The sequence below is a fragment of the Giraffa tippelskirchi genome, chromosome 11, assembly GCF_054371585.1.
Source record: "Giraffa tippelskirchi isolate mGirTip1 chromosome 11, T2T-mGirTip1v1.2.pri, whole genome shotgun sequence".
Classification (NCBI taxonomy): domain Eukaryota; kingdom Metazoa; phylum Chordata; class Mammalia; order Artiodactyla; family Giraffidae; genus Giraffa; species Giraffa tippelskirchi.
This window is the reverse complement of record NC_137285.1, coordinates 118,622,568-118,638,108: the sequence shown is the minus strand read 5'-3', so window position 1 is coordinate 118,638,108 and position 15,541 is coordinate 118,622,568. Positions and strand designations below refer to the sequence as shown.

Below are 15,541 nucleotides of genomic sequence, written 5' to 3'. Positions count from 1 at the left end.
CTGTCCACAGGATTCTCTAGGCAAGAATACTGGAGTGGGTTGCCATTTCCTTCTCCACCAAGGATGTGAAGTGACTGCAATTATCATACACTACAAAATGAAGAGGTAAAATTATTTGTTAGAATAATCAACCTGCTTTCCAAAGTTGAACATACACATATAAAACCCAAAAATCTCATTCTTAGAGATATACCAAAATAAATACAAATATATGTTCCAACAAAAATGTGTATGCAAAAGTTCATAGCAGCTTGATTCATAATAGCTCAAAGTTGGCAACCTAAAAGTTCCTAAACTGGTGGATGGAGAAACAAACTACACTCAGACAGCAGAACACTACTCTGCAATTAGAAGAAAGAACTACTAATACACTCAACACATCAAGCTCAAAAGCATTACACTAAATCAATGAAGCCAGAATACAAAAGAACACGTGCAGTATGACCCATTTATACAGAAAAGGTAAAGCTTGAGGGACAGAAAGCAGTTCAGCTGTTGCCAGGACTTTCTGCGATGATGGAAATATCATGACTATTTCATGACTGTGATATGATTATACAACTCTACATATCTGTCAAAACTTATGCAACCATACACATAAAATTGATGAATTGTGTATATCTTATACCTCAGTAATAAAGCTGATTTTAAAAATTCTGTTAAGATCTCTTTTCTGGGCTGATGGTTAACAAAGAAATAAGAAAACACTGTTTACCTTCCCAGTCCTCCATATAAGGGGCCTCCTCAGCTTCTTTCTCTGGAGTGGATCTATCAATGAATTTTCCTTCTTTCATGACCCTGGTGATTTCTCGGAGCTGATGCAGCAATCGTTTTTCTTGGTCAGAAGTCACAGTCTGTGCTCTGCTTAGAAACAGCAGACAATCCAGCTAGTTAGTAGTAAATACTCCTAGGCAGTGAACATAAACATTACTATGATCTGTCTGGACTCTAGAATACGCAGTTCAATAGCAACAGATAATTACTCTAGGAGTTGATTCTGGAACTGCACAGATGGGAACCAGAGATGTTAGTTCAATGTTTTGATTTTATAAATGGGAAAACTAAGGCCTAGAACACAGCAAGTGATTGTCCGAGGTCCCAGAATGATTTAAAGTCAACTCTGGGACAAGACCCCAGATGTCTCAGCCTTCAGGTTCTTTCACAGTGCACCTCACTGCCCCGATTCCCTATCCTCAAGCAGCCTCACCATTACTTACATTACTCCATTTACTACAAGCCACTTTTCTCTGAAGTAATGTCATCAAAAGAAAATATGCTGGACCACTTGCCTCAATGAGGGAAAAATATGCTACTAGGCCAACCCTAGAATTGCCAGGCTGAACCTACTTGTGCAGAAATAAAGACATATCCTAAAATGTGAGAGTTGGATCATTCTGACAAATCATCTAGACCAGAGGAATTGGGGAAACTGAGACCCATGGAGAGGAAATTATATATTTATTCACACTGTTAGTTAATGTCAGCACTCTATCTAAAACTAGTCTCCTAACTTGTAATAGCATTCCGTGCAATTCTTGAAGTACAGTGCTCAAGTTCCACAGTTTAGAAAACCTGGATGTGACCCCCTCATTCAGCTGTGTTGGCTCTGGGGAAATGCCTGCATGAGTAAGATGAGGCTCAAGGATAATATGTGACTATTTGAGAGGGAAGCACTGCATCGTATCAACAGGCAGGCAAGGCCCCACTCAGAAGATTGAGAATTGTCTGCTTCGGGACCAGTTTTATCTACTGGCAGGATTTAACAGAGGCTACTTATTCTCCTCTTAAAACCCCAACGCACTCGAAGTCAATGTAACACCCATGAAGAGGAAAGAAATGATATATCCTGTACCAGCCTCATGGAGGTGTCATCAATTTTTCCTAGTCCCAAGCCTATGTTTCTTTTCACATTTAACCTACATTAAGGCAATGGCACCTCACTCCAGTACTCTTGCCTGGAAGATCCCATGGACAGAGGAGCCTGGTGGGCTGCAGTCCATGGGGTCGCTAAGAGTCGGACACGACTGAGCGACTTCACTTTCACTTTTCACTTTCATGCATTGGAGAAGGAAATGGCAACCCACTCCAGTATTCTTGCCTGGAGAATCCCAGGGACAGGGGAGCCTGGTGGGCTGCCGTCTATGGGGTCGTACAGAGTCGGACACGACTGAAGCGACGCAGCAGCAGCATGTTACCCTGAATGACTAACAGGGAAGAAAAAACTGCTTCTGTCAACATTAAGATGTTAACTGAGGAAAATGGAGGTGCAACATTTTTACAATTCTCAGTGGGAGGAAAATAAAAACCCCAGGAGCTCCACTTTTTCTACAATAAATGGTCTCAAAGCTATGAACTGAGGAAAGCCTGTCTGTTCTACATGCATGTAAACAGCTGCTTTATACTTTTCATCAGCAGAGGAGTCCTGACTCACCTTAACTACTCATCTGTTCTATAACCCCTAACTCTTATTGTTATGACAATTCATTTTATGGGAGGCTTCTGGGGTAGCTGGGTCACCCTTAGCTAAAAGAGCCTATGTGATTATCACAACACGTTGCACAGGTTACTTCTCTGGACTGTACTTAGTACATTCTGATTTTTACTGAATGTAACAGTCTTGACTTTGTTTTCTAATTCATGGAAAATCAGAGCCCTTAATTAAAAGGGATATGGGTAGGCTAAGAAAAGCAGAAACAGAAGAGAGAAGCTTTCTTAGAGAATTCCAAACTAAAGTGTCCTTAAGTGTACTCAGTGTCTGTATCATGCATTAGGCAATTAATCACGGTCTACTTTACATCTTCTGAATTTATTGCAATAAGCACTTTCATGGATTTCTCATTGTCTCAATTTGGTTTGATAATCCTGGATGTCAGAGATAAGTTCACTATAGTGAACTTATAGTGTGCCTATGGCACACTGCCATGAACATTTTAGGTGCTCAATAAATGTGTTAGCTTGACTGGTCCCCACTTCCTCACTGTCCACTTTCTTCTACCTCCCTGAAATCTGGCTGCCACTCCATCATTTTACCAAACCTTGTGAAAATCAATGACTACTTTATTTTTTCCCCCTTTTGTCACACAGCATGCAGGATCTTATTTCCCCAACCAGGGATCAAACCAGTACTCACTGCAATGGAAGCATGGAGTCCTAACCACTGGACCACTATGGAATTCTCCAGTGACCACTTTACTCTTAAGTCCAAAAGGCTTTTTATCACATTTCATTAGTCTTGACTTCTCTGTACTATGGTCCATCTTCTCCTTGAGATGTCCTCCTCCTACAACATGGTTTCCCTGAAGGCTCAATCCTAGGGCTCCTGTCTACCCACTCCTACAGGCATGTCCTCAGGAAGGAGACCCAATTCACAGACTAAACCATCACCTCTACATACATGATGCTCAGACTCTACCTCTAATCTTGAGTTCTCACACAAACGCCAGTCTCATAACTCCAGTTACCTCCTAGGCATTTCTACTTGGAGGCCTTGTCACTATACTAAAGTTAATCTTAAATTCACCCTTCAAAACCATGTCCTAGTGGCCCAGGATCATTAGCAACTGCATGAAAAGGTAAGCTAGGTAAGGTTGGGTATGGCTGATTCCAAGACATTAGAAAAATAAAAGGTCAAGTTGGGAGATAACTCAAGACTTTTGAATGCTTTAAAACTCCGAGGAGTCATCAAGTTCTGAATCCAAGAGTTAAACACAGAATGAAACAGTTTCTTACACCACCACTCAAAAGAGAAGAGAAATCAGACCAGCAGAAGACTGTTGGCAATGGCCACATGACATAACATGCTTCAAGGATTTGGTAATCTCATCTTTCCCCCTCTTACTCCCAGCCAAATGGACACTTCCAAACTTGTGTCCTTTGTTCTGACCACAATACCCCAATTTACTATTGCTGCTACGTTGTTTTTTTTCTTTTCAAACATATTATTTTGTATTGGGGTAGAGCCGATTAACAATGTTGTGATAATTTCAGGTGGACAGTGAAGGGACTCAGCTGTACATATACAATACACGGATGCTCTGATGTTCCTCCAACCATACTCAAAGCTGAACTCATGACCCATATTGCAAAGCCTTATCTTCATTCTTCTGTGCTTTATTTTGGTTGATGCCATAATCTTCCTACCAGTTTGGGCTGTATTTTGGATTATCTGGGAGGACACAATGCATTTATGAAGGTCCTTAAAAAGTAGACGGGGGAGGCAGAAGAGGCTAAAGTCTCAACTCACTGTTGCTGGCTGTGAAGTAAAGAGTTCATGAGCCAAGGAATACGGGCAGCTTCTAAAATCTGAAAAAGGCGAGGAAACCTCCAGAATGAAGGGAAAAGTCTGGCCAACACCTTGATTTTAGCCCAATGTAGGACTTCTAACCGGAGAAGGCAATGGCAACCCACTCCAGTACTCTTGCCTGGAAAATCCCATGGATGGAGGAGCCTGGTAGGCTGCAGTCCATGGGGTCGCTAGGCGTCAGACACGACTGAGTGACTTCACTTTCACTTTTCACTTTCATGCATTGGAGAAGGAAATGGCAACCCACTCCAGTGTTCTTGCCTGGAGAATCCCAGGGATGGGGGAGCCTGGTGGGCTGCCGTCTATGGGGTCGCACAGAGTCGGACATGACTGAAGCGACTTAGCAGCAGCAGCAGCAGGACTTCTAACATACAGAACTGTAAGATAACCATGTGTGTTGTTTTAAGGCATTAAGGTCAGGATAATTCATTACAGCAGTCACAGAAAACTAATACACACTCCTAGAGCATACCTTTTCTCTCTCTGAGATGCAGTGCCTTACAGAGAAAATAATACTTGCAATTGACAACCACAGAGGGTTGTGCAAATCAAAATAGGTACCAAAAATATTCTAATTGTTGATGAAATGTCTGCTTTAAAGTACTTTCTTTACATCCACCTCATTCATTCTTTTAACATGTGCAGACACTATCAAATGTGCCAGCATTAGGAATGCAAGTCTGAATAATGAAAATTCCCTGTTCTTAAGAAGGTTATAAGGCATTAGGGAAGACAGAAAAGTTAACAGAAGATAAGGAAGTAACATGATGCTTACAATATCCAGTAAACATAGGTGGCCTGGGAGCATATAGGAGGAACACCTAACCAAGTTGTGGGTCCAGGGAAAGGCTCTCAGAGGAAATGATGACTAAGTTGAGACCTCTAAGACAAGTAAGAAATAAAATAAGTGTCTTTGGGGAGGGGGTTGGGGGCAACACCCAAGCGAAGCGAAAAAGTATATGCAAAGTCCTAGAAGCAAAAATGCACAGGTACTTCAGAGGATAAGCAAGTACTCAATATGGCTGGATCACAGACATGGAGAAAGAGTAATGGGGAAAGATAAAGCAACTGAGGTATGCAGAGCCAAGACCATGTAAGTCATGTAAAACATTCTACTCTTAATCAAAAGCAACAGGGACCTATTGAAGGGTTGAAAGAGGCAATCCACTGGTTTGGAAAGCAGAAAGTGAAGGGAGGCAAATTAGAGGAAAAGAAACCACATGAGTTAGTTCTGACCTATGTCAAAAGTAAAGGCATTCTCAGGACTTCCCTGACAGTCCAAAGACTCCACACTCTCAATATAGGGGGCCCAGGTTCAACCCCTGGTCAGGGAACTAAGATCTTATATACCACACAACATTAATCAAAAAAAAAAAAAAAAATTAAAAGACACCAATTTCTTTAAGGAAAAAAAGTTAAGGCATTCTCCATTCACTCACTCATTCTTCCATTTCAACTACTACTCTTCTAAAGCCTACTACTGCCCTGTGCTAGGCACTAGGAATAAGAAGGATAATTCCTGCCTTGGTAGAGTTTAGAATGTTTTGCAAGGAGACACTTATTAACCAGGAAGAAATGACAGGACAGGTAATTAATGAGATATGAGAAATGAAGAAAAGATGAATCAAAGATGACATTTAATTTCTGTTCTGGGCAACTAAGTAGCTGGTGGAGCTGTTTGCTGAGGTGGGGACATTACAGGTAGAATAGGCTCATCTGTGGGTAGATGATTAGCTCTGTTTTGGATGTTCATTCACTCAAGGGACATTTACTGTCTGATGAGGAAAAGAGCAGCTATCTATGCAACATGTCCTGTAGAACTCTGAATACAAAGATCAGGAAAGGAAGAGAAGGATATCAACAGGGAATGGGTAGGATTTACTCTTCCACCATGATAAGTATAAATGCTTACCTCAAAAGTGACTATATACTCTTTCAATGGCAAGTATTTACTTAGAACCTACTATGTGAACACAGTGAACAAACAAGAGACTAAGCCTGTCCTCAAAGAGTTTATATCCCAATGACGCCCACCAGAAACGTGTAGTCCCACATACATCAACATGCCTGCCAAGGTGTCTGCTGCCAGAGGTTGCACCCTCATGTCTCCTCTTAAGGCACTCCATGCTTCTAGGTAAATAATTACAGCTGGACATGCTGCTCCAGGAAGGAAATTCTGCTGATCACAAGGACAGAAATAAGGACACCTCAATTCTGGTTCCTAGATCCTTTCCTTAGTCTTTGTGTCCCAGGACTAGAGAGTTTGCTTAATATCAGACATAACATGGCACAACACCAACCTTCTAGGAGGCCTAATTATTTTAAAACGTGTGCAGACTTACATTGCTCACAGGTGAAAGCTGTCTGAAAGTTTTATTGGATAGTATTATAAACTTTTCCCATATTCTTTCATAAGCACCAAGATAAAGCATTAGAAATGGCATATATTGGGAATTTTAAGCAAAATCTTACAGTTACGGAGTGATATTATATAAAAGGACTTGGAAGGCTACAAATGAACATGTCTTCTTTGTCTTAAATCCTCTCCTTGACCCCTAGAAGCCTGGCAATGTGACAAAATCTTGATCTGATAGAAAAAATACTGGGTTATTTTGGGCTCTTCTAATAACCCTAGAAGCACAGACTTGTAAAAGAACAAATGCTACAGAAACTAAGGTTAAAGGATTTAAGTATAAAAAGGACAAGAATATAAAACATGTAGCTACCTAGCCCTTGCAATTTTGAAGGTGTAAGACCCACAGGGCCTACCTATAAGGATAAAAGGTTTTATATTAAGGAGTTTCAGAGAGAAAGTCACCTCCTGTGGACTGGAAAATGAGATCTGGGAAAGGGAGACACAAGCTATGCTCTCTTGAGTGAAAGGAGAGCTGATCCCTGGTTCCTGACAGGTACTGTGGAAATATTTTATACAATCGTTGCCATGCAGCAGTGCAACCCGTGTGTTCTCAGAGAGTCCCCACTTCACCATCTGACAAGGAGTAAATAATCTGAGCTAGGGCCTGTTGCCCCAGAAGCAGTGATATGGCACAAGTCCATATGCAATGGTGATGGCAGGGTGGTGGAGGAGACACACAACTCCCCTTCTTTTGCACATGAAATGTGGAGATGCAATCCTGGCTAGCACAAAGAGGATAGACACTAATTAGGGGTAACAGTACTGCATCCCTAGCTTGGATAATGGACAGATGGAATGCATAGTAGCATTATTTGATCTGAGCTAAGGGAGTCTGAACAGCAGTGAATAACAGTGAGAAAATACCTTCATGTAGTTTTTTACCCCAAGGCCCAGTGATTGGGTCTCCCAGGTGAGAGGCCCTGCCCACAGATACTCACCATAGTTTTCTGACCCTTAGGTGTTGCCTAGGGCTTCAAACAGACCAGGCCAGGGTAGGATATTTTCTGAGGCACAAGAGTCTATAAAAGTCTGGTACCAGACTGAGTGGTACAGGGAAAGGGTAGAAAAGGCCAGAAACAAAGTTGTACAAACTAGTTTAGTCACACTCATACGAAACATTGAAACAGATAATGTACATATAGTATTTAGCTTAGAGCTTGGTTCTTAGTAACTGTTAATAACACCAAATAGTATTACTCACTCACAAAGATATACTCATGTATAGATAAGTACACCTATCTCGACTGCTCTGGAGAAGGTCAGATGGTCCCTCTGCTTTCTGGACCAAAAGAAGGTTAAGGGTGCTGGGCCCAGATAGGCAGGGATCACTCTTAAAAAGGTCACTTCAGCAGCAATGTAGACATTGCCGGGAAAAGCCAAACCAAGGGACTATAACTTGAGGATGTTTACTCTTCTCATATCCAGCCAAAGATGGGCAAGGCAGGAGCCAGAAAGCAGGGAAAAGGGCACGGGGCCCCAGCAGCACCGTGGATGGCAGAGAGAAGGGGCCAAGGCACAGCAGTTTTCTGGGGCGAAGACTCTACACTGAGCCCCGAGTCTACAGGAGGGATCTTCCAAGACATCCTCGTGCATGGGACCTCCTGCATGCCATTCACCCCAGTTCCTACTCCATCCTTGTCAGAAGGCCAAGCATGAACCGACTCCCTCTTTGTCCTCAATCTCACGTTCTACTTTCTCCTCTCTGGCCTTCCTACACCCATGTTTTCTTAGCTGATGCCCACTTCCATCAACCCCCAAAGCCACTATTTCAGATCCTCAGCCAGTCTTGTAGCAAGAGGAGTGTGTCTTTGTCGTGGGGCATCCTAAAGGGCTAGTTTGGCTCCTGACACCTACTTTACACATCTAGTTCTGTTCTGGCACAGTCAACACAAAACAAATGCCTACTCTGAGCACACTTGTGATCCTCACATTTTGTTTCAAACAGAAAGCACACTATTTAATAATCTAGTTTTATTTACGATAATGCCATTTTTAGACAGCTAGGAAAATGACTTCCTTAAAACCCAATCATTCTACCTTGTGGCATCCACTCACAAATTTACTCACTCTCACAATAACGTTGCACAACACAGAACATATACTCTTGAAAATGACACCTGAAAGTGTGAAAGTGGAAATGTTAAATGAAAAATAATATGCAAATGACTAATATGATAACAATGTATGATAACAATGATATAAAGTGAAAGCAAGTGGGCCAGAAATCAAAGAACAACAAAATTTTGAATTAACTCTCCAAATGGGCAACAGTCTGATCCCTGTTATGTGAAAACATACCTCTCACCATTAGGCCCCACTCTGTTGATTAATTTTTCCATGGCTTCCTCTGTTTCCTTCAGTTTTTCTTGCAGTTGAACAAGCTCAAAATTGGCTGAAAAATAAGCGTCAATCTGAGAACCATCATATACAACTCCTTAAGCTCTTTTCTGAAACACAGCTGGCTGTGACACTCTACAATAATCCAGGCTGGTCCTGAGACTCAGGGAAGAGACTGACAGTCTCTGCAGCTAATCCAATCAGGACACAAAGGGTACTGAGGTCTAGGTACCAAGATCTAAAGGATACACGTTTAGAAATTGATGAATAAATCATCCTCTCTTACACTCAGAAACACAGCAGGACCAGCCAAAGAAACACCTACAAGTGAAAAACACAGCCCTACACAGTCAGTCAAGAAGAAATGAAAATAAACATCATCTTTCTAATTCAAATAATACTTGAGGATGAAGTACCAAATCTGGTAAAGGTCTTCAGAAAACGTAGTAAAGCCTTGAAATGAGCACTATTTCATCTGTACCTAAGATCTGAAAACATGTGGAAGATAACAGTTTAATTCTTCAAAAGAAGAAGACTTGAACCAGGGCTGACACCTTCCTGCCCCAGGTTTTCTGCTTCAATCATCTGTGGCTGAATTGTGTAACCCTGCCCCCAGAAGCAGTTTTCTCAAAAAAGGTCAGAAAGGAGCACATCTACTGAAACTAATGTTAAGGTCCTAAAAGTGAAACAAAAGAGTAAATCACTCAATCAGTACATGAAATAAACTTTAAAGCAATAGGAAAATAAAATGTTGTTCATTATGTAGATAATCTAGTCATTCTGTTTCATATCTGAGTGTCACCCTACACAGATATATTTAGAGGGTCACTATAAAATGTAACATTTCAAAGGCTTTTTAGTACTTTTATAACATATTCTTCTGCATCCAATTAACATCTGTGCCACATAAATGCTTGGGTTATTTTTATTTTCTGTATGATTCAAAATCAAAGTGTAAAAAGTTGATACAACTACTACTACATCATAAGACAGCTGCTCTTAGGAATTCATTTTATTTACTTCTTTCTGTTTTAAGTGCATTATGTGACATTATGAATTTGCTACTCTTTAGCTCACAAATACTTTTTAAAAATTTTATGATGTGTTTACCATCACTTTTGGTTAGACACTATCTCGGCTGCCAACTATGGGGTTGCACAGAGTCGGACACGACTGAGGTGACTTAGCAGCAGCAGCAGCAGCAATTAAGAATACAGCAAGGATTGCAGTCACTTAAATCTGAATATTTAAGATTTCAGGATGCAGAAGCCACTGGGATATCTATTTTCATAGTGAATCCAGAATAAATCCAAACAGCAACTATGGCTGAGGGCAGATGCTTCAGTGGCACAGCCTTTCTTTATTTTGATGAGATATTTCTTTTAAAAAACCTCTGATGAGGCTTCAGTATTCACAGGATAGTTTGGCCTCCAAGGCCTTCAACAATACAGCTTAACTGACCTACTCTTCATGCCTTCTTTCACACAGCTGTCCCGTTTCAGGCTGTGTCTTACTCAAGCTCCCTATCAGGCCTCCTCCACAGCTAGACACGATTTCCCAGAAGGCTTTCACTAACTCCCTTTTTTCTAGGCAATAAACTTTTCACCAGTTATATTTTCAGACTATAAATTCTCAGAGCGAAGAGCCATGCCATATACATTTCATTTTTCCAGAGAGCATAGAATATGCTAGTTGTTCCATAAATATTTGATGATCATGTTTCAAGAGTCAGAAGTATTAAACTCTATCCCTAGATCTAATAACTGACTTTGGCAACTGACTTGATCTCACTGCCTCAGTTTTCCTCTATGTGAAATGAAGAGATTTGCTGCCAATGTTCTGAAGTCTGGAAATGAGAAGAAACCCATTCTAAGTGTAAAATATTAATTCGTAATATATGTTAACAAAAAAATGAACTGATAGTTCTGTACTTTTCATAACTGTCTGTCCCTTAAAAGCCCAATATCAACATGGAAACTTTTGAGAATTCCCAGTGTGTTAGTCGCTCAGTCATATCCAACTCTTTGCAACCCCATGGACTATAGCCCATCCGTGGAATTCTCCAGGCAAGAATACTGGAGCGGGTTGCCATTTCCTCCTCTAGGGGATCTTCCTGACCCAGGGATCAAACCCAGGTTTCCCCCATTGCAGGCAGATTCTTTACCATCTGAGCCACCAGGGAAGCCATCTAAGGTAAAAACGCCATCAGATTAAACTGGGACAACTTTTGAGAAATGCTTTTAAGGCATATCCACAGATTGTCACTCTGGCTGCTTTACAGCTGTCTGACTCAATGAAATTTATGAATATACTGAAAGGGCACTTACTAATCTTCCTGTGGGTGTTTCCAGGTGTGGTGGTAGAGCACTTCCGATCCTCTGCAGTACTTTTCCCCCTTGAGAGCTGAGAAGTGAAGGAGGTACAGCACATCAACAGCAGCTCAGAACCTCAAAGTCACGGAACCCCTCATATTAAATGAAAAAAAAAAAAGGTTGGGAGAAATCAAATCAAACAGCAACATTAGAGAAACATCTCAAAAAACAAAAGCCAACAGAAGGTTTCCAAGTAAAAAATTATTGAGGCACAAGAAATCACTCTCCACAAGTCATGTGCTTTGCCCATGCTCATTGAAGACTCAACCTGGGCTGCCTGTAGTGTAGAATTCCTGGGCAGGAGAAAAGTGACCTCGTACTCTAGTTAGGAGGGCAAAGTGAATCTGCTTCCTCTGCTTGCACTGCTAAGGCCCATGGCCTGCCTAGACATGGAACTTAATTAGAAGCCTACTTTCAAAAGGACCCAAATCATGTCTCCTCAGAACTAGGAAATATCAGGCTTAGTTTCAGGATGTGGCAGTTCTGTTTCAGGAGAATTACTACTATTAGGATTTCCCTGGTAGCTCAGATGGTAAAGGGCCTGCCTACAGTGCAGGAGACCCGGGTTCAATCCCTGGGTCAGGAAGATCCCCTGGAGAAGGAAATGGCAACCCACTCCAGTATTCTGGCCTGGAGAATTCCATGGACAGAGGAGCCTGGCAGACTATAGTCCATGGAGTCACAGAGTCGGACATGACTGAGCTAATTACTATAACTGACGTTAAAAACAGCACTCCTGGTAAAAGGATGAAGAAGTGGTGTTGGCACAGTCACTATTTGGCCTCACAGTGATTACCTGGAAATCACAATGCCAACCCTAATGATTAAGTTCTTCTTAGAACATCTTTATGCCTTTACAGCTTGAAAAGATGCCCAGTCAAGAAAAAAACCAGGTAGGGCAGCAAGAGGGTAGGCTTTGAACTTTATTGCTCAATGGATTAGGAATTAGAAGGATCCAGGTTCAAGTCCTGCTTCTACATTTTTAGTTGTGAATTCTAGGGCAAATTATTTGGGTTCTGAGTGAAGATTTTCCCATCTATGAAACTGAGATAACAGCTATCTTAAGTATCTTCTAAAGAAGAGGCAAGATTTAAAGAGATGGTAGATTTGAAAAAGGGCCCTGAAATACAAAGGGTTTTAATGCTGACAATGATTTATGGCACCCCACTCCATTACTCTTGCCTGGAAAATCCCGTGGACGGAGGAGCCTGGTAGGCTGCAGTCCATGGGGTCACAAGGAGTTGGACATGACTGAGCGACTTCACTTTCACTTTTCACTTTCATGCATTGGAGAAGGAAATGGCAACCCACTCCAGTGTTCTTGCCTGGAGAATCCCAGGGACGGCGGAGCCTGATGGGCTGCTGTCTATGGGGTCGCACAGAGTCGGACACAACTGAAGTGACTTAAGCAGCAGCAAGCAGCAATGATTTTTATTATGATGATAATAGATTTTCATTGATGTAATACAATCAGGATGATTCCACTTACCTTAAACAGAATGTACAATATATATAAAAAAATTCCAAAACCATAGATGGGAATAATTTGCCCCATCAGGCCTCTTCCACCACTTCCTCCTCCAGCGCCTCCGCCTGATCCCTTGGCCTTTGCAAAGGCTTCTGCGAGGTGAGACCTCTGGAAACGAGCCCCAGGGGTCTGGCCATCCGAGGGTGTCTGCTGCTGATGCATCATGGGTGGAAATCGACCCAACTTCCCTGAGAAAATAGATTAATCAGTCTTTATTTCTTCTACTATTTTAAATACAGCTATTTTGAAACACCTCACATACTGAGATACAAATAATAGAAGCCAACTCAAACAAGTTTAAGAAAAAACTTGAACTTGATTATAAGGATATACAGGTATCACTGGAGTATCACACAGATAATAAACACTATGTGGCAATCTCTAGCTGTTCACCAAACCCATTTTCTCTTCCTTTTTGGTCCACAGGTAGATGACATTTTTCAGCTTCCCACACAGTTAAATGTGGCCGTGTGACTGAGTCCCAGCCAAAGCAACGTGAATGACAGGTGCCAGTTCAAGGCCTGGTCTATACAACTTCTCATGTATTGAATTCTGTGTCCATTTCCTTTCTTCAGGCTGGATGCTGACACCTAGGGAGGCATTTGGGAATCAAGTGTTGAAAATGGCAGCGCCTCTATCAACCCAAGTTCCTCAATAACTGTGTGGCACAGAGCTTTCCACTGTCGCCATCCCACCAACTTAGAACCATCTAGACCTGTTTATGTGAGTAAGAAATAAACTTCTATTGTGTTAGGGCCATAATACACTGTGGAGTCTATCTGTTAGAGCAGTTAGCCACCCCCAACTAATAAGGAAATGCAATATACATAATTTTGGTCTCAGAAGAGAACACAACTGGAAATTGGAAAGCCATCAGGATTCAAGACAGCTCCTCTCACATTGTACCTCAATCATTCTCCCCCTCTATGGGGTCAGAAGGCTTTTTTCCCTATTACTTTGTTTTTTCTCTGTTACTTTGTTACTAGCTTCTCTGTGAACATGAAGATGTTCACCCCCAAACCCTTCAATTTGCATGTCTTTCAAGGGGTGAGCAGAGATTGGTCATAATTCCAAATTCCCTGCAGGAAGATTCTGAGGGCTCAGCTTGGGTAGGTATGTGGCACTTTCTAATCAGCTGCAGCTGAGCAGACAGGCTTCATGTAGTACAAACAGGGTCACGGGGGCTCATCTCTGTGGGTGGAAGAACAAGGCTTAGAGAAAAGAGTGCACATCAATTTTCTCACATTGTTTTCCTCCATCGGGGCAGCCAAACATTAACACCAACTGTCAAGCCTCCTCCAAGTCATAGGTGAGAAAGAAAGGAAGGACATCTCTTCAAAAGCCATGTAAACAAGCTTTTGTGGATAAACCACTGACAGAAAAGACTAAGAAGCAGAAAGACTTCCTGATTCATATAGTCTGAGAATACAGACTATATGGTAAAAAAAACTAGTGGATTTGATTTCAATAAAATTGTGGATTTCTGTTCAATAAAGAATACCATGAACAGGGTTAAGACAGATGACAGACAAGGAAAAGCTTTTGCAGTATCTAAACTTGAAAAGGGATTAAACCTCTGGAATAGACAAGAAATTCCTACAATTTGATATGAACATCAGAGGAAGCCCAATAGAAAAATGCCCAACAGATAGGAGTAGGGAACTCACAGAAAGAGAAGCTCAAACGGTTAGCAAGTATATTAAGAGATGATCAAAGTAAAACCAATGAGAAAAATACTAATTTAAACAATGAGATAGCACTATACCTATCAGAAGAGCAAAAGTCAGAATGGTGGGTAATAGCAGGTACTGGCAAGATGTGGGAGGCAAGCAAGCAAGTAAGAGTGTAAACGGACGCAGGCATTCTGTTAAGTGATATGGTTGTACTTACTGATGTTAAGGGTGTATCCTATGATCCAGTGATCCCATACTGATGGATAAGTTCCAGAGAAATTCTCAGTTAAGGCTGTCTACATCTGAATTCAAACTATAGGCTTTACAGACCTGTGTAAGAATGTTCACTGTGATGATGTTGTAGTAGGGAGCCTGAAGGAACTTTGGTCTCCATAACTGTTAAAATGGAAAATCAAAATGGAGTAGATACAAACATGGAATTCCATGTAGCTTTCAGAAAATACACTTTAGATGTACCTACAGAAGCATGAACATATTTTTAAAAGCACAGCACTGAGTTAAACAATAAATAAGCAAATACCACGTGTAAGCTAAAGACACACCATAGTTATACTACATGTCTTTCAAACAAATACGTAGGCATAAGAACATAAAACAGACACATTAGAGTGGGTGCATATGAACAGGAGAAAGGAACAGGCATGTAGACTGAAGGATTAAAAAGAAAATAATGAAATAAGAAAGCAAGCTTGCCCTGATGACATTAATCAGGTGTGATGAACTGAGGACTATCTTTAAGTCAACTTGCTGCTCCTGAGGTGACAGACAGTGGGTGGTCAGGCAGAGAGTGAGACAGCTAGCCACTGGCCAGGAGCTGCCCTCTGCTTTGTATCTTCTCTCAGACAAGCTCCACCCCAGTAAACCTCTTTCTCCTCCTGTTAATGACTTCAG

At 41.4% G+C, this 15,541-nt stretch overlaps 1 protein-coding gene across 17 annotated transcripts in view; it reads right to left on the bottom strand.

The window, feature by feature from the left end:
- RIC3 (RIC3 acetylcholine receptor chaperone) overlaps positions 1-15,541 on the bottom strand; it is a 55,164-nt gene that overhangs the window by 13,983 nt on the left and 25,640 nt on the right. For 10 of the 17 annotated variants that reach the window (XR_014068674.1, XR_014068675.1, XM_081540823.1 and 7 more), the window contains exons 2-5: positions 12,918-13,144; positions 11,384-11,459; positions 9,018-9,111; positions 716-861 (exon numbers count right to left, since the gene is read on the bottom strand). Coding sequence is in view for 14 of the 17 variants with exons in the window: in XM_081540823.1 (XP_081396949.1) it covers positions 716-861; positions 9,018-9,111; positions 11,384-11,459; positions 12,918-13,144 (543 nt within the window). In the remaining 3 variants the exon portion in view is untranslated. Of the gene's footprint in view, positions 1-715; positions 865-9,017; positions 9,112-11,383; positions 11,460-12,610; positions 12,795-12,917; positions 13,547-14,846; positions 15,026-15,541 lie in introns of all 17 variants that reach the window. The other 7 variants (XR_014068673.1, XM_081540833.1, XM_081540821.1 and 4 more) reach the window with 3 other exon arrangements.